The 27656-nt window shown below is 36.1% G+C and overlaps 1 protein-coding gene across 6 annotated transcripts in view; it reads left to right on the forward strand.

The window, feature by feature from the left end:
* LOC136825294 (titin homolog) overlaps positions 1–21146 on the forward strand; it is a 53460-nt gene extending 32314 nt beyond the window's left edge. For 4 of the 6 annotated variants that reach the window (XM_067081398.1, XM_067081400.1, XM_067081399.1 and 1 more), the window contains exons 9-19: positions 1896–2107; positions 6476–6697; positions 6959–7111; positions 8192–8542; positions 9059–9213; positions 9354–9529; positions 10096–10213; positions 12104–12242; positions 13532–13666; positions 14076–14226; positions 19278–21146. In XM_067081398.1, the coding sequence (XP_066937499.1) occupies positions 1896–2107; positions 6476–6697; positions 6959–7111; positions 8192–8542; positions 9059–9213; positions 9354–9529; positions 10096–10213; positions 12104–12242; positions 13532–13666; positions 14076–14226; positions 19278–20701 (3236 nt within the window). In that variant the 3' untranslated portion in view covers positions 20702–21146. The remainder of the gene's footprint in view (positions 1–1895; positions 2108–6475; positions 6698–6958; positions 7112–8191; positions 8543–9058; positions 9214–9353; positions 9530–10095; positions 10214–12103; positions 12243–13531; positions 13667–14075; positions 14227–19277) is intronic. The other 2 variants (XM_067081401.1, XM_067081403.1) reach the window with 1 other exon arrangement.
* The last annotated feature ends 6510 nt before the right edge of the window (positions 21147–27656 follow it).

Below are 27656 nucleotides of genomic sequence, written 5' to 3' on the forward strand. Positions count from 1 at the left end.
TATCACTTACTGTGTTCCTCTCTCTCTCTCTCTCTCTCTCTCTCTCTCTCTCTCTCTCTCTCTCTCTCTCTCTCTCTCTCTCTCTCTCTCTCTCTCTCTGGCAATCGGCTGTTTTTGTTAATTAAGCTTTCCAGTACTCTTTTGTATTTATTTTTTGAAGCAATTCATTTTGCAGATAGACATCTGAAACTGAATAAGTGAGTAAATATTTTGAATTGAAGAAAAATATCAAAATCCAAGTTAGGATAGGGTATTATTTTATTTGTAAATGCTGTTCACTAAAAGCAAAGTGAGTTGCTCCAGGTACTGTATTGTGTTGGCTATTTACCAATCCTTGTTACTTAGCAGATTTTGTTACCAGGAGGGGCAGACCCCAAACTGCCTGTTAAGTTGAGGTCTCACTGTGTGGTATATTTCCAAGTCTGACTATTAATACTGTTATCCAAGACCACAGTACAATTGAGATCTTCATGTGGTCATGGGGTATAAAAAGCACTGTAATTTAGGGTAGCTAGCATGAAGGTACCAAGACCTTCAGAATTTTATTTACAGATATCAGAGTAGTCAGATATTTATTTTTGATGGCCCAGTTTTGATAAAATTCATTACAAACATTTTCTTGTTATTTGTAAATATTTTTGTAAGTAGTTTTTATGAAGAAATTATAATCTGGATGCTACAGTGAAATGTATGTACTGTATATAAAAAAAATTGCTGTGGAACAGTAGTGAAATGTATTTATTTTTTATTTTATTAATAATAGAGTATTAAGATTTGTGACATTTGTATATTTTCATGATGGATGAGACCCTATTTGTTATTCCAGTGCACCAAACTATGGTCTCTGCATTCACTTGGGTATTGACCAGGTGCTATAAAAGGAAGCTTTGTGATGGATAGGGAGCTCTATGCACTCAAGTTTCCGCATTATGGTCAGTTCATTATAATCTGCTTTTACTTTACTGACTATCATTCTGATTGTAAAAAGATGTCAAAGCTGTTCATAGTATTTCCTGTGATGAAAGGTGAAGTACTCAATGGCTTTAAGCCACAACCAGGTCCCAACCTCTGGCCAAAAGTATTTGTGTCAGGTTTGACAGCTTCCTCCCTGCTTTTGTATTTTGTATCCTTTTTTTTTTTTTTTTTTTTTTTGTTGAATATGGTCTTTCCTTAGTTTTATATCTATTTTGTTTCTGTTGAACTTAAACTTCGTGTAATTCTGCTTTGCTCTTCTTTCATTCATCTACACTTGTTATTTACATTTTTGTGTAAGGAATTGTACGGCATCTACAGACTTGCTATGTATTCAGTTTGATTCAAAAGAAACTTTATCCAGGTTAAATTTTATTTTGTCTTTGAAATGATCATTTCACCTGTGCAATATATTTTGTTGGCAAACACCAAATTGATTTTGTTGAGAACTAAGTAATCTTCAGGATGCATCCACAATACGGTAAGCACGATATAAACACATTGGCTAGCCTACTTATCTTAGGCTTATCAAACAAAACACAAGTCAGAGACCGTAAGTGAAGAACAAATCTTGCCAAATATTGAATAATCATCCTGTTTTTTATGTGAGTTATAAGTTGCAGAAATGTGCTTATGTCATTTTACTGCAGTGTGGATGCACCCTTAGGTTGCCTAAGAGTATTCTCTCACTTTTTGGTGCCGGTATATCATTAACACTAGTTGCTGGTGCCATTGTTTAGAAGAAAAGAAAATTAGAACTCATCTCATTATTTTGAGGACCATTCTATTTTGGAAAACATTTCTTTTGAATCGCCTTGTATTTGTAGCTAATTCAAGTTTTAATAATAATGTTTACACCTTTTCAGCTTTAGATGTGTTTTTCTTATTGTAATGATTGAATCTGCATTTATTTCTCATTGCAGCTGTGGCAAAGAGTGACATTGAGGAAGAGGAGGAAGAAGAAGAGGAAGAGGAGGAGGAAGACCAGACACAGTGCACCAAATGTGGCCATGACGATCACCCAGAAACAATCTTATTATGTGACAACTGTGATGCAGGATGGCATCTCTCTTGCCTCAGACCTCCTTTACTTAGTGTCCCTGAAGGAGATTGGATTTGTCCAACCTGTGAACATGTTAGTAACTAGTATTCTGTTTGTTAAATGCTGTTTTGATGCATCCAGTTGTGCTTAGTCCAGGCAGTCCCCGGTTATCGGCGGGGTTCCATTTCTGAGGGTGTGATGATAACCGAAAATCGGCGATTTTTTGGGATTATCGGTGCCTTTTCGCTTTTCGGTTATCGGCGCCTCTGTTAGGTATGTATTGGTGCCAATACCCAATTATCGGCGCCGATAATGGAAATCGGCCATTTTCGGCGCTATACAAGCCCTATAAAACTGGATCGCCATTAACCGGGGACTGCCTGTACTTGTTTATTTAGTATTTAATGTTAGGTAGAGTTTTCACTCAGTGGGAATACAATATTAGTTAATTTAGTATAACTTTTTAGAGTTTAAAAGTGTACAGTGAACCCCCCATATTCACGGGGGATGCGTCCCACACCCCCCCGCAAATAGCTAAAATCTGTGAATACTTAAAACCCCTCTAAAAACACCTAGAACTGCCCATTTTGATAGTTTAAACACAGAAAAACCTTGTAAAAATGCATATACCTGAGTATTTTAATAGTTTTATCACAAAAAGTGCATTCATGAAAATTATATGAAAATACAGTAATTAGTGAATATTTCTCAGTGAAAAATACCGCGAATGGGCAAATTTTACGCGAATAATGGCTAGATATGTTCCACAGAGAAACCCGCGAATGCGTGAGTCCGCGAATCATGAGAACGTGAATACGGGGAGTTTACTGTAATTATAATCATACAGCTTCCATATGGATAATTTGAAGTTTATTCTTCTGACCGTAGGAACTGTTGTCATATTGACGCAATTGTTGTTCTTCGCATAATTGGTCCAGCAGTAATTTTGTCTTTGAACGTGAATTCAGATGTATTTATTAGAGAAGTCAAAAAGTATAGAAAGATGAAAAGAGTGAGAATAATATATCTTACAGTGGGTCCCCACTAGATCACGGGTCAGCAATCGCGGCTTCAGTTAATTGTGGGTTTTTCTGGGGAACTTATCTCCACATATATCGCAGAAAATTCGCTAATTCCTGAATCTTTTGTCAGAGCAATATTTACTAATTGCTGTATTTTCATTTTATTTTCATGACTAAAATTTTTTATGATAAAATTCTTTACTAATTTTCAAATAATAATATCACTGCAAGATATCAATAAAATGCTAAATTAAAATCCTGCAAAATCTCAAAACAGCTTAGCTCAGCTCACCCCCCTCCCCCCTCTCTCTCTCTCTCTCAGTATACATATCCTTTGATTAAAAAGCAGCAAAATATCAATAAAGTGTTATTACAATTAGAAAATCCATTTATACTGTATCATATTGATGTATTATTGTAATATGTATAAAAAAATTATTGTCCCGACATTTGCAATTGTTTTTACTGTAAGTACGTGTCGCCATATTCTTTTCTTTCTCTGATTTATTGAACCGTGCTTCATTACAAGTTTAGTTGACTCAGTGATTATCACACATATTATAACAGTACACAAGAGAATATTTTCTCACCGTTGGTGTTTCATCTCCAATCACCGTAAAAATATTTAAAATCCGAATTTCATACTTAAGCAGTGCAAGGCTGGCTCTCTCTCTCTCTCTCTATGGAATATGAATTACCATAAACTTTTATGTACAAAATTAAAAATGATAATTACATTAACCCTTAAGGGACGGCATAATTTATCAATGTGCAGCACCCCAGACTGGGGGAAACTTTGAGGTCGGCAAAATAAAACAAAATCACATCAATGGAAAGAGAATGACACGTACATTCACACTGTATAAATAAAAAAATTCTAAAAAATTTTCCCTACCTTCTACGAGAAGTTGAAAATGACTATTTACAATCTTGTGGGGCCTCATTTACAAGACAATTGTAAATTTTACCAACTTATATATGTTTTTTCTAATAAATAAATTTTTTGTATTTTGTAAAATTATTATTACTGCTCACTCAATATCAAAACACAAGAAATAAAAGGAGTAACAAATTTTTTGCATATTTGTTGTAAAATATTCACGTAAATTTTTTTACTTTTACATGCTTTTCTAATATTTTTTTGCAATTTTCTTTGTAAAATTACATTTACAACCGACATACTATCATAAAAGACAAAAACAAAAAACAACAGCAACTCCTTCGTATATTTACAGGCAAATTTACAAAAAGACTCGAGAGAGAGAGAGAGATACAGTACTTTTCCCCTTGAAGTCACAAGCATTACTGGTACTGGCCTAACTCTCACGTCTGTATAAAAGTTGCCATTAGTGAATTTATAGCATATAGAAGTATTGGCACCTTTGTTTCGAATCATTATTACCATAACAGTGGTGCGTAATTCTGCTTCACGCTGAAGCTCAATCCATCCACCTCCCCAAACCTGTTTTACTTCACACTGAGGCTTAATCCATCCCTTAAGGGTTAATACATTCATTTCTTTTAGCAACTAAAAAATTATTTTCATAATTCTTTAGGGAGCCGACTTAATTAGTTGATTCTCGGAATGTAAACATTATGAATGTTGGGACAATCAATTTTTATTATACATATTACGATGGTAACAGATCAATATAATACTGTACAGTACAGATGGATTCTGTAAGTGAAATAGCTGAAATAGCATTTTATCGATACTTTCCTGTGTTTACATTATTAATATTATTTGAAAATTAGTAAATCATTGTAACCTGTATATACACGAGAATATTTTATCACTTGATTGCATTTGGTATTTTTTTCAATGCATATTTAAATATGTAAGTACTGTAAAGTATTTAACTCTACTTGTGAATTCCCAATGTTTCCCTATCTGAAAAAAGAAACCGGGACAGCTTCAATACTGTATGAGAGAAAATGACTGTGTTTGAATGTAGGGGGGAGACTTGAGTTTAGTTTTCACACGTAGTTGAAAGCCATATATTTCTAAGGGTAGTGTTGTAAGTTGACTTTGAAATTATATTAAAGGGTTTAAGGATGATAGTTTAAGGTATATTTGGAGTTTGGACTATTAAAGCAGGCAGTTATAAGTGTTTTTAGAGGGGTGTTCCAACTTATCACGGATTTTCACTTAATGCGGGTGGTTGTGGTCCCTAACCCCTGCTATTACCGGGACCCACTGTTTAGAAATTAATACACATCACAATAAGTAATTAACAGAATATGCAAAGCTCTCTTAAATGCATGCAGGCCTGGTATAGGACCAGTATGTTGGTTATGTTCTTGAGTTTTCTTCCCACCACATATGATCATGCCTGTCCAGTAAGAGCTAAAATATTTTGAAAGTGAAAGTAATGGAATTAATACCTTTGTATATCTTTGTGTGATTATCAGGGCATTCTTATTTAGTTTATTTCCTTATGTTTCCTACGGCTTGTGTGCCATCAGTTCACCTCGTGCGGTGCACTGGACATTACTTGAGGCTCTTTGCAGTGTCCCTTCTGCCCCTAGCTGCAACCCATTTGATTCCTTTTGCCGTACCACTGTTCATATTCACTTTCTTTCATCTTACTTTCCAACCGCTCCTGACAATTAATTCATAGTGCAACTGCAAGGTTTTCCTCCTGTTACACCTTTCAAACCTTTTTACTGTCAGTTTTCATTTCAGCGCTGAATGACTTCATAGGTCCTAGCGCTTGGTCTTTGGCCTAAATTCTATATTCTAATCTATTCTTATTCTCCTTGCCAAGAAAGTAGAACAAAAGTTTCAATAGACAGTGCTTTGTAAGGCACAGATATTGCTAACAAGTCTGGTAATGAACTTGGTACAGTATATTTTGTGTTAATGAACTTTGTACAGTATATTTTGTGGTAATGAACTTTGTACAGTATATTGTGTTTATTGCAATGATCCACTTAAATTTTCAGTCCAAAACTAGATATACAAAGGCAGAATGTATGTTTAAAATTAGTTTTTTTTAGAAGCTGATACACTGATGAATGTTTCATCACTACCCAACAATCATATATTGCCTATGTTCATGGTGATACACTAGTACTTTGTAAGATATACTGTACAGTATTTTGAAAATGAAAATATGTTCTAACTCCAAAGTCTTCATCCAAGTTTCTTGAACTCTTTCATAAGAATGTATATGAGGCTTGTCTTATACACTTCTCGTCTCATACAGAGGCTTTTCATATATCTTGTGTGATGAGGTTTAGATATGTAAGTTTGAACCTTGCCAGAACTGTTTGGTTTTATAGTATTAGGTTTCCTCTAATATTTAACCATGGCAGCGATTGAAGTCACTCACTCGAGTGGTTCTTTATCAAGTTTTTAGTATGGCATCAGTCACCAGATATACTGTTTTAAGTTTTTATTATGCCATCAGTCTCCAGATTTACTGTTTATTTTCAGGTGATGCTGATAAAAAAATTAAAGGAAGTTTTAGAAAGGTTTGATGAATGTCAGAAGAAGGCACATAATGAAGAGTTACGGAGGCAGCGCCTTGCGTATGTCAATGTGTCCTTAGACAACATCCTTCCTGAAGGTGGGAAGAAGAAGAAGAAACGCCGCTACAGGGAAGATGGGGAAGAAGACGATGATGATGATGAATCAGGCTCTGATTCAGACTCTGAAGTAAGGAATTATTTTTGTGTTTGTGTAAATGAAAGGAAAAGGAACTGTAGAATCATGTCTTTTATTTTTGTATATAAAGCAAATTTCCAGTTTTTAAAAATAAATTATTTGTATTGTTTCATTACTAATTGTATATTTTCATATAGCAAAAATTGAGAGAAAAATATTAAAGAGTAAACAACAAATGTAGTTCTAACTTGTTAAAATTGAATATCATTAGCATTTTGTTCAGATGTTTTAAGGTAAGCACAAATATTTCAGGATTCTGACAGTGAGAGTGACGATGACAGTACTGGGTCAAGCGAGTCTTCAAGTGAATCAGATGCACCTCTTTACACCTTACGAGCTCGAAGTTCAAGAACATTGAAGGAGCAAGTGGAAGATTTTGATGAAATGATCAATGAAGCTATTAGGGTAAGAATGGATCAGTTGCTATTTTATTTCGGTGTTATGCGCTCCACTTCCTTAGGGTTTTTAGTAAATTGCAGTGTGTTGACTTTGCATTGTTCTTAATGGTAGAAGCAATATGATTAATTTCAGTGGTAACCCAAGGAAAGGCTTAACCAGCCCTCTATATAATTTTTTTTTAGAAAAATTGTTTGTGCCACACATGTTATATGCATAGATGCAAACTTTTAATTTCATCCCAGTTTGGGTGTGAGAACAGTAGATAGGTGTTAAATCTAATAGCCCACATGCAAGACCATAACTACAGAAATTTTGAATGTAAAAAAAAAAGAAACACCACTATTCTATTTTATATTCAAAAGGTGTTGGACATTGCTTAGAGGTATGCAATTCACAAAACCTCATACCACTAATATTCATTGCAAATGCTTACTGATATTTGCTCCAGTAAGTGGAAAATTGAAAAATGAAGTTCCTCCAGGCAGTATCTTAGCAGCACACTTTCTTTTCACAATTTATGAAATAAAAGTTGCATACTGTTGAAATGGATGACTGCTTTATTCTATACATCATAAAACCCCAACAGCGTCCCAGGCAAATCCTTATTTTGCCTATAAAGTTAACACATAGATTTCTTAGTAAGATTACAGTTTTGTGTCAGGGACACAAAAGCTACTCTAATTTATATAGATGTGAGAAGGCAACAAAGCTATGATGTACTAAAAATGGAGAAAAAGTATCAGATCAACATTATTTTTGGTGTGTAAAACTAGTGTTCCATTGTGATCCTCTTGATGTTTTTTCTTAGGTTTTCCTTGTATGGTGTTAAACATGAAATGAGTTCTCTCTGATGCCTCCTGTCTTGCATTTTCTCCTGCCTGAACCATTAGGGTTGGGTCTTCATCTCCCCATTTTTCATTAATACCTGACCTTCTTACGGGTCTGTGTCCTTTTATCTGCTACTTTTCTTACCAACTCTTCCTTTGAATGCCTTTGATCCCCTTAATTTCCTTATGAGATGCTAATTTACACATTTCCTTCTTTGTGGCTGTGTTTAGAGAAATTTGCTTATATTTCTTTCCCAAGGATGAAATGGAGGCTGCAGCTGGTGCTGGAAATGCTGGTAGAGGAAAAGATATTGACAACATTATCCAAGCCAATAACGAAGAGGAAGAGGAGGAGGAGGAGGAAGAGGGGGAGGATGAAGAATACAAAGAAGAAAATGAAGATGAAGTAGAAAACAAAGAAAATGAGAAACCAGGCGATGAAATTGGTCGAACTGGAGAGAGTAAAGCAGAGAAGAAGGAGGAAGGCGATGAAGTTAAAAGGGAACGAGAAGCAGATGATGATGAAGATGAAGTTGCACCCAAAAGGAAAAAACAGAAAGCCTCAGAAAATGCCAGTGAAAATGATGAAGACTATAAAGAAAGTGATGAGGTACGTTGTCTCATTGTCAGCTTTACTCGTACATTTTTTCGTGCTGCACACTAGTAATACTTTCATCTGTAAGGAAAGAGGCTACAATTTACACTGTGCCTTGAAGTGACCCTATAACCCCCAGCTGCATTCATTTTTACTTTATACTTAATGATTTTAGCTCTTGGTCCCATCCCATCTGTCTGCCAATTTTTATAACTTCAGTATATTGAAATTTTTACCTTGCTGAAAAACAGATCCTTCTGGGTGAACACTGTCAGAATCCATAAATGTCACTTTCTGGTCTTATTGAATTACTCTGTGATTTAATTGGAAATCTGACTAATAGAATTTCTACCAGGATTCATAAGCAAACATTTAGGGTAAATTGGTAGTTTTGGTAAGTGAATAAAATTTTATCTTACTAACCCTTTTGATATGATTCAGCGCCTGTGGCATCGAACTGTATTTGCTGCAGGCAAACATATCAGATGTGATGTTTTGTCTTTAATGTTTTTATTCTTGTAAATATTTCAGCATCAAGAATCAGATTCAGAAGAGGAAGAGGAAGTAAAACCTGTCCGGAAAAGAAGTAAGCCGTACAATATGTATTTCAAGAAAAGACGACGGCTTACAGATCTTGATGCTGAAGATGATGATGATGCTAGTGATGAAGATTTTATGAATACAAGGTGATTATTACTTAATTTGTTTTTTATGGTATACTTAAATAAATGTATTGGCAGAGTCTAAGGTTTAGGTTATACCCAAAGGAAGTTATTCTTTAAGAAAATTAGTAACATTTTTATTGATTTGATGCCTAAATTTTCAGTGAGGAGGAGGAGGAAGAAAGTGAAGAATCTGTGGTATCGTCCTCATCGTTAGCGACAGAATATGACAGCGACGATTCTGATGTCATCGGTGGTAAAAGGAGACGTAGTAGTAGATATGACAACCTTCCTCTCAGGAGGTCAGCACGTAATCGGCAGAGTGCTCCATATGAAGAAGGTGAGCTTCTTTGTTCTAGGGAATTTCTTTCACTTTTCGTTGGATTTTAGATTTTTTAGGTTTTGAATTGTTGGAAAGCTTTCATTGCAGATCGCCATAGCAAGTATGGTATGGTAGACTTTGCAGGCTATGGTTGAAATTGGTTACCAGTTTATGTGAAAGGGCATGCATTATTTCTTTTGCTCCAAAGTTTAGTTCTTGTGTACTATATCTGGCAATTTATTAGCAAGACAACTATTTGATTTGTTGCTCATCTTTGCTTTAGACATTGTTTGCCCCTTCTTGAAGCATTACTTTTCCATTATTTCTCCAGTGTAAGACATTTCATTTGAATTGTAAGCCAAGCTAATTAGAGATATTTTCATAACCTTTTTCTTTTTCTGTGAATTAACTATATAGTGGGAAGAGTATGTGAAGTATAATGAAGTATTATTTTGTTTAGTAATAATGATGATTATAATGATCAAGTTTGTGTGTGATAGATTATTAGACCTTCTGGTGACATTGAGGCTGCTGCCTCTGTTAGACTGTGTGCAAAAGAAATTTCACCCTATTTCTCTCAACAGATTCAGACGACGAAAGATACGGAAGAAGGTCAAAGAAAAAGAAAAAGAGGAGAAGAAGTTCTTCAGAAGAGGAAGAGTCATCTGATAGTGATAGAAGCTACAAACGTAAAAAGAAGGTGTAAGTGTTGCATCAAGTTAACTTCTTTTTATGCACCATCTTTTACTCTTCCTGACAGTTGTCAGGAATGTAAATGCAAAATTTTTAAATTAGATGTAATGCTTAAAAATTGAAGGATTGGGAAAGAGCTTTTAGATAGAAAATCGTACAAAATAGAGATACGTTGACTTATAAATTGCTGATTACCAGTCTCAGTTAGAATAGCTATTTATTACTGAAGTTCCATCTGTGGCATTTGTCTCATCATTTTCCTTCGTTCATTTTTCACCAACATTATGTGCTGGTATTAAGTGTGAAATGTTTTTATGCAATGGCAGTTTGAAAATTACCATGCAAATGGGTGAGTAATATGCACACAAATTGTGAGCATATTACCCCTAGGTCTGTTGTGGGAACCCTTTGACCTCAGTTATGAAAATATCCCTCCCTTCCTTGGTGTAATTAGGTGAATATGCACGCATATATAACAGTGCTTTTCACCAATTGTTTGTGTCCTTCATTATTCATCCGATGCCATCTTTAATGTTAGTGTATTTGGTTTTTTGTCTTCCCTGTTTAGACAGTTAAAAAGTATTGTGGAATTTTTTACAAAAATGACTATTATAAATTTGGGAAAAGTGGTTGACAGCAAGGAGGGAAGTGGTGAAAGTGACAATAGGAGAGACAACTTCATTGCTGTGTTTAGGAGGTAAGTTACAAAAGAGCTGGCATAAAATCAGGGAGAGCTATATATTCTGGTGGAATGCTGTTGAGACAAGGCAAGTGGTTAGGCACACTGGTCAAGGAAGGTGTGTTACGGGTATTAACAAATAAATGGAAAATAGGGAACAGTATTAAGATATATAGAGATTACTTTGAAAACCTGAATGAAGAGGGGCCACTTTGAAAACCTGAATGAAGAGGGGCCAATAAATAACAGCTGAAGAGGTTAAAAGGGCCCTGGAGAAGATGGAAAGTGGAAAAAGCCCGAGGACCACCTGGAACTAGTGACTTTTAAAAAGCAGGATGAGAGCTGTGGTATTCTTGAGCTTGCAAGAGTATGTGAAAATCTGATAAAAGAAGATACAGGACCAAAAGATTGGGAAAAAGAGCCTTACAGTAATGGAATGAAAGGGGGGTGGGGCAGAATTGCACTGCTATGTGGATATTACAGAGGAATGATGCTACCTGGACATGTTATGAAAATATTCAGAACTGTGCTGGAAATTGCAAGAAAAATTATTAGAATTAATAACTGGAAGGGTGGCTCTATGCCAGGGTATAAACAACAGAAACAGACTTCACAATGAGGTAATTACACAAAAAGTACAGTGCAAAGAGGAAAAGATTTTGCCACATTTTATGGATTCAGAAAAGGCATTTGACAGAACTGAGACAGTTAAGTAGGGGTCTCTAAGGTAGTGGGTACCATAAAGACTAATTAAGCTAAGAGATGTTACTCTACCTTAACACTAGAACAAGTGAAGACAGTGACAGGGGTAACAGTAAGGAAGGAGATACAAAGGAGTTCAGAAAAGGAACTCTTGGGAGCTTCTTTATGTAGATAACCTGTTATTGAACAGAATCTCAGGAAAGGTTGGTGAGAATGTGTAAATGGTTGAAGGATGGAACGGTAAGCTCTGATTGCACTGTTTGGAAGCCTCTCCTATTAATTATTACTATTTTAGTTTTTAAAGAATTTTTTCGCACTTCTTGTTCAGTCTAACAGGGAAATATGCAGTGATTATTAATACTGTATATATTCCTATAAAGTGTTTTTTAGATATGGTTTGCTCTAGATTGTAGATTTTTGTATAGAGTAATTCATTTACATATTTACAAAATGTGATGAATTTCTCTGACTAGGGGAGTTTGATGCTATAATTTAAAAGGCATTTTTATTTCATCTAGAAATCAAAGAAAAAAACAAGTTGGAAAAGTGAAAGGAAGAAGAGGAAGTAAGAAGGGAAGAGGAAAGAAACAGACAAAATCCAAACCCAAATCGAAAAAGAGTGGTGAGGATGACGGTGAAAAGCCAGTCAAGCCCCGGGTAAGTAGCTTATTCTCGTGTAGTTAGGGGAGTCCTATGTTTGGTAGACTATTTACACAACTGCCTCTGTGGTAGCATATTTTGGCTGCTGAAAAACCAGAAATAAACTGGACAATTTTCTCGTTGTATAAGATATTCTTAAACCTTAGGTAAAGCCTGCAAGTTTTAGCCAAGACAGCAGTAATTTTTTGTAAAACTTATAGCTGTTCCCAATTTTCTTCATAATTTTTTGGTTAAAATTTCATGTATATTTGTGTATACATGACTGAAAATCCCTTTTTATCCAAGATTTAGTATCCTAGCTAACATCCATACATCAAATTTTTTAGGCTAGTATGTAAGACCAATCTGTTTTCTTACAAATGGTTACTGTTTGTAAGTAACTAGTGACAAGTGTGAAATAAAAAAACTGTTTTGTACAATCAAGAGTAATTTTTTATTTATTTATTTATTTATTTATATATATATATATATATATATATATATATATATATATATATATATATATATCATCATAAATTATATATATATATGTTATATATATATATATATATATATATAAATGGCAGAATATATATAGGTTTTTTATATATATATATATATATATATAAATATATATATATATATATATATATATATATATATATATATATATATATATATATATATATATATATATATATATATATATATATATATATATATATATATATATGTGTGTGTGTGTGTGTGTGTGTATGTATATTTTTGTGTGCAAAACATGACACGCAAGCCAGTGGCCAAAAAACTTTCCTTATCTTATCTGTTAGCTGTTAGCAACATTGAAGGTGGTAATTCAAGTAAATGGTAGCAAGAACATTAAAATAGATGAAACCCAACATTGGATTTAGCACTCTTCAGTTCTATCTTGTCTTTGAATTGATCACATGCATTTGATCCACAAATATTTGATGAATAGCTTACATAACACTATCAATAAATTTGGAGGATGCAAGTCAGCTCTACCAGTTAAACATATTGTAAATTGAAAGAAATCAGTTTAAGAAATGTTTTCTGCATCTCCATCATTTCATAAGTCTTTAAAGAATTGCAGTTTATTCAGTAAACTTTTATTAAGGACAAACCCTTCAAATCAGCCTTGTGAGAGTAAAGTATTTTAGCTCAGTGGTCTGGTCAAACTACCAGATTATGAAAATGTATCATTAGTTGCTACAGCAAGTTAGAAAGCAGAAAATACTATGATTTTAGTGTAACAGTGTATGTTCAAGTCACTGGATTTTTGCTTTTAGATAAAGTACTCCAAGCCACCCAAGTCAACTGAGGAACAAGAGGAGGAGGTTGTAACACAAAAGCGAGTAACCAGAGGAAGACAAGTCAATTATTATGATGCTCTACTAATGTCAGATGAGTCTGAGGAGGAGGAGGTAAGATGAAACATACTTTAGGAATCAGTGTTGTAATTTATGAATTTGGCTAAGAGAGGCAAGCATACTTTGTGTTATACATAATCAGCTGAGATTTACATGATCCTTGCAATATTCAGATCCTCTAATACTGTGCTTCACGCTTATGGAGAATTGTCAGCAGGTATAAGTTGGAATATTGTAAAGTTTAGCTTAAGAAAGTGTTGAACACTTCTGTAAGTGCACAGTGTTACAGTATACATTTTCATCCAGTTTATCAAAATTTAAGTGAAAAAATATATAGCACACTTTACCAGTATGTAGCATTGTTTTATCAAACATTTTATGGTATTAGGCTTGAAAATTTCATTTGTTTTTCAATTGTGATTTGTTGGTGATAGCTATATTTAAAATGACTGGCTGTTTGCAGCCCAAGAAGAAGTGGAGAGGAAAGGTCATGAAAGGTGAAAGGGTTCCTACAGAGAGCAGTGAATACGAAGCTTCGGATGATGAGAGGAAGAAACGACGTGGTGTTAGTGGGGGTCTTGGTCGAGGCAAAGTCATGAAGGGAGAAGAAGAGGGTAAGTATAATTTAATTAAATTTTAAAAACTGCTTTGGTCAACATTTTTATGTAGAATAGGAAATGAAACTTCTCTTACTTCATGACAGATCTCTGTGAGCCACTCGGAAGTGATAAACAAAATGACATGTAATGACATATATAACTAGCTTTCGGAAGAGAAATAAAAGAACTGGATTGATTAATGACTACTTTTTCTCTTGGACGTTACTATCGCATACAATGAATGTGTAGATATGCAGTGTGCAGAAATATTAAGAAAGAAAAAAATTCCGTATAAGTGTTGCATACTTAACATCATAGTTTGAGGTTACATTTTGATTGAGTGTTCCACATAAAGATAGACTTGCATGCATTTAAGTAAATTTCATAAATTCAACACACCTTTTTCTTATTGGCCCTACTTATGTTGTCATCTATGTCTTATCTGAATATGGAGAATGTGTGTGTATTCATACTAAATGCAATTTATTGCATGACTAGCATCCATTGCTTTGATACTGTGTGGAGTCAAACAACCAATAATATGGGAATCAAGGCAACAATAATGGTTTTAGTGGTGTGGGGTGTACCCTTTAAAGAAGTAAACCAACCTCCCTGTACTATTATCAGTCTTTGATCTTGGGCAATATGCATTTAAGGGCTGTATTCACTTCCATAATCACTTCATACTTCATTTTGTCTGTGATCTTACTTGCATGTATTGTTTAGAATATCCATTGTTTGTTGCTGATAACAGCCAGTAAAGTTATCATTGGTTTTTCATTCTCATTAACTCTTTTGGCTTCATCTGCTGTTGGCTACCACCAAGTGTAGCTAACTAATGGGCTATTTTGAGGACTCCTGTTTGAATTAGTAGATAATAATAAGAATTTCAAATATTCAGTAGGCTTAATCTAGTGCCATGTTGCATATGGGAGTAACATCCCATTGTCATGTTGGTATTTTTGCTAAGGACCAAATTCAGAAAAATATTAGAAATTAATTAACCTGGTCTATTTATGTCATAAATGTTCATACACAGAACAAACCTGGGTCTTAACATTAGGATAAATCTTCTGGTGCCATCTAGAGATTAGTTTAACCTTGCCAATTCAACGTCTCTAAATTTAGAGGCTAAATATGTAGTAGAACATTTCTGTCTGCAAATGTGGATTCAAGTAACCAAAATGCTTTTTACGTCTTACTGTGAACTATTTTGAAAAATATGTAACAAGTTAAAGAATTGAAGCTTGCTTTAATTCATCTTGAGGTTGTAGATACAGAACTGTAGGATTGTAGTTAGGCAACAAGTAGTTCTATCCTTGAGCATAATCCTGGTGGGATTATGCTCTTTTTGCCCTTTGCCACTTCATGAATCCAAAGCATTTGATCAGTGCACAACTGGATAGACTTAGAGACAGACAATGTTTCAGGTGTGATCTTAATGGACTTGTGTGTTAAACGTCTCGGGTGACTGGTGTAAAGAAATTTGGATGTGGAAGTTATTAGAGTGAATTAAAAGGCTGCAATGCATTCAGTAAATTGTAATTGTTCATACATGGAACAAACCTGGAGTCTGAACATTGGGATAAATCTTCTAGCACCAGCTGGAACCGGTAAAAAAAATTCAGTAGAATTGTATAAGCAAGGAACTGGTGGCATCTGTCCTCTCTCACAAGCTAGGTGGAACAACCACTGACCCAAGCTGGGACTCGTGATGTGTCTGTATTCTTCTTACTGCCCTTGAGTGAGGACGTCTTGTTCTTTCTCTCCTCCCTAAAGCCAGTTCTTTGTTTGCCTGTGTTTTCTTTCTGTGTGTAAGTGTGAAGGTTTTGTGTGTTTGTGGGGAAGAGTTGTGTTTATCCTGGATTGTGATTATCATGGACACCCAAAACTCTTCTAGCTCCATCTCTGGTTCCTCTAAACCCTAGAGGTTGTGCCCTGGTGTTGGAGGAGTGTGTTAGGTCTTTGAAGATGCAGAATTTGATAAAATCCAGGAATTGAAAAGGCTTAACTTGAATTATATAATGTAAATCTTGAAAATCTTTATGAAGAGTTACCATGGTTACAAACCCATTGATCACAACTGTATATCATGCAAACAACTCTTTAGTTGCATCTTGCATCAGCTTAACAATTTCAGAGACAAAGACCTCACTGTGCATGCCCAGACTGTTCTTTTCTCACTGAGCTTCATTCTTCCCAGCAACTTATTTTAATACAGATTTTTGTTATTTGCTCTTCCAGGATGGACATCATTATTCATCATCTTACACTCTTTTAGTTGGAGACTATGGCGTCAGGAAGTCAGTGTCTACTTGGCACTTCCAGACCAGAGGGATGATTATTTCCATGTTCCCATTTACTCATTTTTGAGGAAGTTTTTTTTTTATGACAGGTTAGGGTTTGTAGTTCCATGCTATTTGCTTTGGGTCCAGTCATTCAGGTCTTCATCAATTCTGTGGCTTTTGGTGGTTATATAGGCTCACCTTCTGGGCTTTCACTGTTGACACTAGAAAACTGGCCAGGTTTGGCTTCTTCCAGGGAGAAGTTGGAGATACCTGGAGATTTTTTTCACACTGTTTTGGTCCTTGTGGTTGCAGGTTAACCTGAAGAAGTTGGACCTAGTGCCTGCCACGCAAGGAGTTTATTCAAGGATAGACACTGTTACAGAATGATGTACCCCCATACAGTATCTCCGTGGCACCAGATACTTTGCAGTCGCTTCCACATGTTTCAGCTTAAACTACTGCGTCATTGGAAGGCAGCCACCATAGCACTATACACCTGGGTTCCAGTCACAGAAGTGTACTTCAGGACCTCCAGTACTGGTAGAATGAGAGGAATCTGGTGAAGGGAGCCTCTTTGGTTCTTCTAGATTCTGACCTGGACACAGTGAACAAAGGCCCATGAGCCTAGCTGTTGGTATAGTTAGCCAAGGCATGACAGGCACATCAACTTCTTGCTCCAAACAGTCTTCCTAGGTTGTATGCAAGTCCCTATGACAGTTGTGGGTGGACACCCTTACAAGACCTATTTGGCGCATCATTGAATGCTAGACTTCCACTGTACTCCATGCAGTGTCCATTGCTATTCCTGCCTTACCTTAGCTGTTGTAGATGAGGACAGGCTTCTCTGTTCAGTGAGTGCCATCTGGAAATATGTTCACAGGGGCCAAAATTTTAGGTCACCACCTCTGCTTTTCCTTTAGACTTCTTTAAGTTATTTATATATTACAAGATTATTCTTAATTATTTTGTATCAGTTTTACCTGCAAACTGTTCTCATCACAATACTGAATAATCAGGTGACTCAAGTGCCTGGTTGTAAGACCAAATTTTCATAAATCAAATGATAAAGAATTTGATTTTTAATTTTCTTTATCAAGTTATCTCAGGCTCATGTAGATATTTCACAGCAGACCTTTCTTGGCTCAAGATCAAGGCCCACAAGGTCCTTGTGCATTTTTCTTCATTGGCCTTTAAAGTTTTGTCTGGAGCTGTCTTCAGTCCCCTTTACCGAACTTGGTACTTGTAGTCTGAACACATTGTGTAGTTTTTACAAATAGGATGTTACTCTTTTGATGCAACTCATTATTGCAGTGGGAAGGTTTTATCAGTTGAAGGTGATATAGATTATTCATTGTAATCATCTTGACCCTTATTCTTCATGGTTTGGTCATTTGGGTTGCTGAGGGTCATAATGGATTCCATCTTCTGTTCACAATGCATTGCATAACCAACTGCTCAGTTTGTCATGGAGGATATAACATTTGCTTGATGGTGGGAGGAGCCAGACCCTTTGAAGAGTGGATAGAATGCTTTCTCTTATAGTCTTCTCTTTTCATCAAGTCCCTGAGGTTTTCAATTTTTGCTGTTCTAAATTGCTATTCAGTTCATCTGCAATCATGGAGTCTTTAATAAATTTTTTATAGTAAAACATGTTATTTGTAAATCTATTTAGAGTGAACTTTTGGAACAAATTTGGGTCTGCCCGGTGAAGTCGTCTTCTAATAAGTCTTTCCAAGTTGATATGACTGGAGAGCTGTTTACATATTATAAGCTATTACAATCAATAAATTTATACATAAATGTTTTATCAAGTCATATAATCTTGTAAACTAATATGCTTAAAGAACACCCTGAGATGCCCAATAAGGTAAACACTCCTTAAACTGTTCAAGTAAAGATACTGAAATGTTTAAGTAATGAAAATGAAAGGAGGAAATAAGAAAAGTAAGAAGAATAATCACAGAATGCAAACTATATTGAAAGGAAGATCTTAATACAATAGAAAAAGAGTAAAATCATTCCAGTTTACAGTTTCAAGTTGAGACAAAGAAGGAAATGAACATTGAGTTGTAAGGGGAAGTGACAAGGGCAGTTACCTTAAAACTCATGCTCTCAGATTTTGGTGTATGCCGTATCTTCTCGACCATGGCCTGTCAGGCTTGAGCTGGTTTCCACTGCCTTTTAAATTTCATTGTTGTTGTTTTTTTGTTGATATTTATGCAGTATTGAAGTGTATAACTTTCATCAAAAAAGCCTTTTTGTGGTATAATTGTTTTTTGTTTGTACCATGTTTGCATGTGTGATTGTTTATATGATTAAGTAGTAAGTCACATATGGATTTTAAAAATATGGTATCATTAGATTTTGATTAGATAGAAATGGAATATGTAGAAGAAAACTTTTTTGATTTGTGGTTTTTTAGGAGAAGGGGTCTTTGTGGAGGATGGGTTGCTTAGTCCTGTTTTATATTTCTTTATTTAAGAAACCCAAACCACTCACAATTTTGAGTTGCTTATTCCTGGATTTGTTCAGCAACTTTAAAAGCAAGAAAAGTATATTCAGTTCCTTTAAATATGAAACATAAAAAGCTACTGTTATTTTTCAATCGTTTATTACAGAAGAAAAACATGGTTCTACAAGTGTAATTGTCTTTTAGCAATATTTCCATTAGATGAGAAATATTCTTGGTGTATCTTTGTTGAATAAATTCTCCCCCAGGGACAATGCAACTCAAGAATTATTTTGGACACTGTCTAATGTAATGTATTTGTTTTAAAGATGAAGAGGACAGCAGGCCAGGATCTGGTAAGAAGAAACGAGGAAGACCCAAGAAAGATGAGTTAATTGGTAAACCTTCACCCCCTCGGCCATCTACTATAAGACAAACTCCAGTCATGCAAGTGTCCTCTGTACCTACGCCAACGCCAACACCAACACCAACACCAGCACCAGCACCAGCAGTAACACAAACTCCAGCACCAGCACCAGCACAAGCACAGTTCTTGCAGACCACATCTGTAACATCTTCTCCACCTACGATTAAACAAGCAACTACAATACTTCCTCTTCCAGTTCGAGTAAAACCAGCTGATGCACCTACAGCACCAGCATCTGTTACACTAGCATCTGCTTTACCACCTGCAACAGTACCTGTAACTATGCAACCTGCTACAGCATATGTCGCAGCAGGTGCCTCACCTGTACATCGCACACCGGAACCAGCTGTTAGCCCATCACCAGGTGCACCTGTAACTGCATCAGCACCTGCCACAAAAGTCATTTCTGCTAGTGTTGTAGCTGCATCGAATTTAGGGGGCAATAGTCCTGGTCATCAACCACAGCAGCCAATAGGAAAATGGTCACCCCATCTTCCAGGGGTTACAATAACTAATGTTTCTGTCAGTAGTGCCCCTGGTACTCCACCTCGACCAAATATTGGTTCAGCTGCTGGATCAGGCACTCCACCACGACCTGGTCTCTCTGGTCCTCCTGTGACTGCTTCACCACCACCTCCTTATAGATCGTCACCTTTACCTATGACTTCAGTTGGAAGAGGGGCAACACCTACTAGCACTGCTCCTACTGTCATGTCACCTGTAGGTCCGCCAAATACATCGTCACCTCACTCTGCTGCCTATCCACCATATAGGCCTCCACCAGACCATTATTCCCCACACCCTGGAAAAGAGAGATTTCCTTCTCATCCAGCATTTCCAGAATATGCAGCTCCTGGTAGGCATTCCCCAAGTCCTCATGGTGTCCCGCCGAGACATGCCTCCCATATACCATCTGGCCATTCCCTTCCTCATTTGCCTGCTGGTTATGGACCTCCTGGGCCAGGTTCCTACCCTCCTGGTGGTGTACCTCCACCACATCCTGGAGTATTGAGGGGACCCCCTCATGATTTGTATAGACCACCCCATAGTAGTCATCCTAGCCATGGGTCTCCCAGTCATCCTGGACATCCCCACCTTGTGATGAAAGCAGGTTATCCTGGCTTAGAACCCTTACCTTATGCTGGCTCGCCTGGTCCCAGCCCGGGTTCTATTGGAATTCACCAAGGATCTCAGGACTCTCCAGCACATCAGTCACCAAATGAAGATAGTAAAGATGGGACGTTACCTTCAAGTAAAGGTCCTGGGGAGTTCAGCAGTGGCTTAATGTCATACTTTTCTAGCCAACGGGATGATGATGTTGAGTAAACTTCATTGGTTAAAGTGGCAACTCTTCACTTGGCAGTTGAATGAAGGACTGTATTTACTCCCTAGTATTTTTATATTCTCATTTTGTATGGTCTCAAGCAATGATGCGCGTTACGTGTTTTAATGTTAACATTTATAGTGGGATTGCAAAGCATTTCCAAAAAAATTTTTGAGGTCTCATTATTATTATAGTTATATAAATTATATTGTTTTATATGGGTTTAGCACAAATTCTCATTAGTTATTTAACAGATGTGAGGCCGTTTTTACCTGAAATAATTAATTTTACCTGAAAGTTAGCAAAGTGAAAAAATATTTTAGATATTGTTTTTATTTTATCTTGTATGTGTTGTAGAGCTGTACATAGTAAGCTTTTTGTATTTCCTTTTAAGGATTCTGTAATATAATGTGCAAAGATACAAAGCTATAATAAAACTAGATGATATTTAAATCTTATTTCACCTTTCCCTCTTTATATACGATCAGGCCTTTAGCAGTGGCCTTGGGTTCATGCACCCTGTACTGCAAATATCAGTCTCAAACATGGCAGCATCTTGCAAAGGTGCTGCAGAATCTGGTTATACTTAAATATGGCATCATCTTGCAAAGGTGCTGCATAATCTGGTTACATTTTTTTTTTTCAAATTTCCTTATGTTTTCTCTAAGTTTACATATCTTTTGTAGATATCCAGGTACAGGATATTGTACAGCGGGTTTCAATGACAAAATTCCTCCATAAGGAAGATTATAACACCATCCACAATTACTAAGTAGTAGTGGTTTAAGTAAAACAGCCTAATATCTGAACTCAGGTGAGGTATTGAATATACCATAGGAATTGAAGCTGGGAAAGCTAAATTATTTGACTATGCAAGTGGAAAGCAAGCATGAGGAACACAGGAAAATAAACACATTCAGCATATGGTTAAAAGAACGCTCCAGAGATGTTTAAGGCTGCTAACCCTTTTGAGAAATTTGGGGGCATTCACAACACATGGTACAACACCTTACCATTTAGAAGCAGAGATAATATTGTTTTATTACTTGTAGTAAATTGTTTTTTCATATAAATTGCTTCTCTCTCTCTCTTTCAAGCCAGATAACTGCACTTTAGTACCTTGGAAAATGTAGAACAAATTTATTTAATGGATTAAAGTAAGGTGAGAACAAAAATGCCTTTATTTTTAAAACTTCATGAATTATTTGTAAATAATTGATGGAAATGAGCAATAGAGATTTGTAACTTATACACCAAGAAAAATTTATTAACTTTCCTTTGATGGACATTGCTGTTTATTGGTTAATAATACGTATAAAAATTGAGTAAAGATAGGCAGACATTTTCTATTTTCAGATTTTGATGGGTTTAATGGTACTTATTCTCTTTGAACAGCCCTGTTCACATGGGAGATTTAGTTAAATCATCCCTCAAGAGCCCTGATGTCGTAATACTACCCGATGTTAAAATATTTGATGGTTAATTTTCCTTTAACCTTAAGTCCCAGACACATCAGAATCTCCAGGGGTTAACAGGGGACTACAGTAAGGTACATTGTACATAGTACAAAATTGTTTAAAACACCATACAGTAATTACAATTTTTTCAATCGTTTAAATTTGTGATTGTAACTTGAAAGCTCTGGTTAAATCTACAGAATGCAAATTGTCTTATCAGCTATCAGGTCCTGCCAATCTCTTCATTATTTGAAAGGAAAATGAAATATTTTTGATACTGCAGAGGATATTTAGTATCCAAATGGAAAGAATTTTCCGGTTAAAACATCCACCAGCTTTTGAGCTTTGCCAGCAACTTAAAAAAATAAGGAAAAAATAAAAGATGGCAAGTGCTATTGAGGAAATGAGCACCAAAGAAAGATGGAGGCCATAGTACAGTGGTTACAATTTTTTAGTACACCTTTGCCTGGTATGTAAAAATAATGAATGTATGTCATGCATGTCAACCGAATACATGTTCTACTATGTAATGATAGTGATGAGTCAAGATGCTAGCTAAAATTAACCAAATTAATGAAAGTGCATGAGAGTCAGTTATAGTAATCAGTACTGTTTGATTAAACAGACTTCTGCTAGAATGACAAGCAAGCCAAAACCAATTATGAAATGAGTCATTCAAGACAGAAACGAGGAATTCAACCAGGACTTAAGCTGAGAAGAAGAATGCTAGCTTAATGCTAAAGTGGTGTCTTAGTTGCAGTTTAGCTGTTACATTGTAAATGAACATGACCTGGCTTAACATGTTGGACCTAACTAGCAGTGGACATTTTTAGGGTGTTGTGGTTTTGTAACCATATTATGCTTTTGGTTCACTGTTGATCTTGCTTTTATAGCCAACCAAGCATGTGGGAGTTAAATCTGTTTTGTGGTTTTGTATTTTTTTGTTGTCAATGACGGACTGAATAGGTTAATTTTTTATCGAGCTTAAGGTACAAGAAGTCAATCTTGTAGGAATTAGGCTTTCATGTGGTGTTAATTTTGTACTTATTTTGTCCTCCATTATTATATTAACAGGTCACTAATAATCTTGCTTATCGTGGAAGTTTGTTAGCATTTCAGTTATTGCTGTAGTCGAAGGGCAGACCGCAGAGGAGAGAGAGAACATTTCTGTTACCTTGGGTAAACACGGAGCTGTGAAACGGGTACTGCATTGAGAGGACAGTAAGAAAAGGAGTAGCAGCAAAGTGGAAGTATGTAAAGAAACTGCTAGACTACTGGTAAGTGAAACAACCTAATTATTAAGTAAAAGCAAAAATCTTGATGTTTGCAAGGCCTGAACAATGCTGTGGAGCAGAAACACTAGGATGATGAAGAAATGGTGGAGAATTTCTAGAGGTATGCTACAGAATGCCAAGAATCGTGGCTGGAGTGGGGAGGGGGTTGGGGGTTGGAAATCAAGGTGAAAATGAGCCCATTATGAAGTGAGGTGGTTTCCTGGGTCTGGTAAACAGGGATACAGTACCTCAAAGATCGAGTTGCTTTGGTCTTTGGTGAGAACAATTGAGGAACTACTAATCACAAAAGATAGATATGGAAGTAGCAGGAGGAAGACTTGTAGAGAGGACCAGGAAATCGAGGAATGGCTATAGATGGAGGCCTGAACCCGACTGGAGTTCAAGCAGAAAGTGCACAAGACAGATGATAGGGGAGAAAGTTTCTTTAACATCTAATCTTGGAAAGAGACAATTAATGATGTTTCCAAGAACTTTATTTCAGTTGGTATCTTGTACAGGTTAACGTAGTTCTTACCCTCAGACTTATCAATACAGTATAGCCTGAGATAACATGCACCATTTTTTTATATCTGAAGTCAAAATGAAAGTCCATGAAAAAGAGGTTAAGCTATTACCAGGCAGGAAATAAAAGATTAACGTGTAAGAGTGTAATAGGAAGGACATCAATAATTTCATGTGCAGTACTTAGACTAAAAAAAGAGTTCTGACTCCGTGATCTGGTTAATCAACTTAATGATGAAAAAGGTTATGATTTGAAGATAAAAATTCTGTGCAGGAGATTACTTGCTGTTTGCCTTGCAAAGCATAGTCTGGACATTTTTAAAGGTGCTTTGACCCTTTAAACCCAAGTTGCATTGCTTTCTACCTTTTACTCGTGTCTATTTTGTTTGGTCTTTACCTACTTGGTAGTCTAACTATTTTAACTTCACATCATTCTTATAATCGTCTCTCACGTAAAAAAATAAATCCTTTGGGCATGCCTAAAGCCTCAAAGAGTAGAAATTTGAGAAGGTGATTTTAATGAATTAATTTATTATGTGAATGCCTAGTATAGCTTCACAAGAACTCATTTTACTGGTAAAACGCTGAAGCTAAACAAAGTAAAATGGACGTATTGAACTGACTACTACTGTATGTATATAAAGTTACCAAGTACTACTCTCTGTTATTAGCAACAAACGAAGTTATTTAATCATACTGGTGGTCAAAAGAGTTCGTACTGTCTGATGTTGGTGGGTCATGATTGCCTACTTAGAATGTAACTATTTTAGCATAAGAAATGAAGTTTGCAATACAATATTTCCCCGTATGATCAGTCATTTTATGTATATTGATGGCGCCATGTGTCCACTTTGTGTAGGATTTGCTCTTGACTCATCCAATGGAACAATTCGGTTCTCGTTGCCTAACAAAGCTTCTTGATTTTGTAGCAGAATTGCGTGCAATATGATCAGCAGTTGATATGGTTAAAAACATGTCAGTACAGAAATTTATTTTCAGTGATTAGAAGTGCTTTATATGCCCTTCACCCGGTAGGGGTGGGGGTGGGGGGGGGAGGCTAGTGCCTTCAGTGCACCTCGTGCTGTGCACTGTAGGCATTACTTAAGGTTCTTTGTAGCGTCCCTTCGGCCCCTAGCTGCAACCCCTTTCATTCGTTTTACTGTACTTACGTTCATATTCCTCTGTCTTCCATTTTACTTTCCAGCCTCTCCTAGCCTTGATTCAGAGTGCAACTGCCAGGTTTTCCTCCTGTTACACCTTTCAAACCTTCTTACTGTCAATTTCCGTCTCAGCGCTGAATGACCTCACAGGCCTTTGACCTAAATTCTATATTCTATCTTCTGACACTGATAACTCTGTGTATATCTCATTACATGTTTGGTTATAAACCTCTCCATTCAGCAGTTTAGCTTAAGGCAAAGGAGGGTTATAACAACAGTTTAGCTGGAACTGTCCTTTTAATTTCACAATTTTGTTATAGTTCTTTGTTACCGTGATTATCTGAACGTAGTACGTGTGATGTCATGACATTATTACGTAAGTTATCGGTGTGTAAAGTCATATATTGCCGATCAGATCCGGATACAAATATATCCTTTAATGTGTCGTCTTATCTAAGGAAATGAATGAAAAGTGACTGTTCTTCGCAAACACTTTGATGGCGTTTATAAACATTTGTCGGTGGCGCGAAATGACTCATTTCCTGCTCATTTTTTTTCCCTAGCAAATCGCGTAAATTTTTCTATACTTCCTGTCACCTGTACCGTATATATTTATAAAATCTTCTCCAAAAAGTAAAGGGAGTGACGAAACTCTAAAAGGATATTCCCAAAATTACAGTAAAGAATTCTGGGTTTTTCCACTGCTATCGTATACTGTAAACCATTTTTTATGAGACTAAAAAACTGCGATCGCTTGTTTTCCAACTTCATGTAATCCCCGTTTTGTAAACTTGAACTAAAGCTGAACTAATGTCTCTCATTTTATCATTTAAGGTTTTACATTTCCATGAAAATTAATGGCAATAGATACTACAAAATGGAATTATAAGTAGTGAAGAGTGCTATTAAACGCTAGAACTCGCCCATGACTGTAGGGTGAAAGAAGAAAGTGAATAGAAAGTTGTTCATCGATAATGTAAGTATAATTATGATTATCCAAGAGCCAGGGAGAACAAAAACAGGAATAATTTTGCCAGTTGAAAGCAGAACGTTCACAAACAGATATTCGTCAATTATTTAACCGCTCTTCTCACTAAATTATCCTTGGACAAAGACCATGTCAGTAACCATGCATGACATTGCCCAGTTAATAGTAGTGTCTCGTGGAAGCAACGTGACATTGCTTGTAGTTAGTCTCATTATCACGTGTTTAGTTTTTCTAGACTTTTCTAGAGAAGATGAAATAAACCATTCTTTAGCGCTGCACTCGAGCATCAACTAGAATGATTTGATGTCGCCAAGATACATGAAAATATCCTAAAGATAGTCATTCGACTACGATGTTGTGTGCGGGCTACAACACAGCAGCTATATGTAGACGCGCTGAAAACTGCGGATACAAAGCCCAGTCTCACTGGGGCGATTTAAAGTAATTTCTACGAGGCAAAAATTAGCATTATCTTCTCTCTTAACCACAAAACCGTTCAAACAGTCTTTCTTGTTGTTTGTCGTCCTAAAGTGTCGTAATTAGACTGAGTGTTCTGTCAACGAGTATCAGTTCTGATAGAATGGCCGACACTCTTCATCGTCCCTTTTGTCGTCGCTTCGGGCTTAGCTTGTATTATTTTGCCAAGGAAAGTGGAGGGTACACTTTCGAGGACAGTTTTCAGGTATGACAAATATGTGATAAATCTGGTGAAATAAGCTGATTTGATTTTTGTTCTGAATGGCTTAGTTATAGGGTCTAAATTTCATGATTCCCGCAAAATGATTCATGTTTATGTGCACGCAAGCGCATGTATGTGTCACATAATGCACAAATCTAGAATTTTTTTAAATAGTGGTAATGTTAGTAGCAACTAGTTCTTCGTTATGAGGGAAAATAGAAATCCTTACATAACTACAACTTGGCTCAGTTTTCGTAGATTTCGCGTTATGTACTCCACATTAAGTGGAGGATGAACTGTCATGCTTAATAACGTTGGGTACCAGCACTAGTATAGACTAATCAATGATGCTTTCCTGGTTATAATAACGTCATTTTAGAGAATACAAAATGCTGAATATTTCTGTCAAAATATAGAGAATGCATGGCTGTGAAACTGCTGTTACATCTTAAACAACTCATATATTTAGTACAGTCGCCATCTCTGTAACACAACTTGACCTGAATATGTCTCCAAACGATTGCTAACCTCCGCTAGTACGATCAACGTGGCTACCCTGACACCGTGTCACGTAGGCCTATGTTTTCTTTCGCAAACACCAGGATGCTGTTAGCATAATTATCCAAATTCTCGGCATTATCTACGATTTATTTTATAACCAACGGGACGCTGTGATAATGTATAAGTGATTTTAAAACAAGGTTTGCCCGCAGATCCAGACATAGGTCCTTTACTTTCAAAATCAGTATAGTTCCCTGGGACATAGTGATTCTTCGATAAAGGAATAGTGATAACCGTTTCACTAGTTTTCACGTAATGTTGTTAACAGACTTAGCAAGATCAAACGAAATTTTGCCCCCACGGCGAAGGTAAAAAG

This window comes from Macrobrachium rosenbergii, chromosome 37 (genome assembly GCF_040412425.1).
Source record: "Macrobrachium rosenbergii isolate ZJJX-2024 chromosome 37, ASM4041242v1, whole genome shotgun sequence".
Classification (NCBI taxonomy): Eukaryota; Metazoa; Arthropoda; class Malacostraca; order Decapoda; family Palaemonidae; genus Macrobrachium; species Macrobrachium rosenbergii.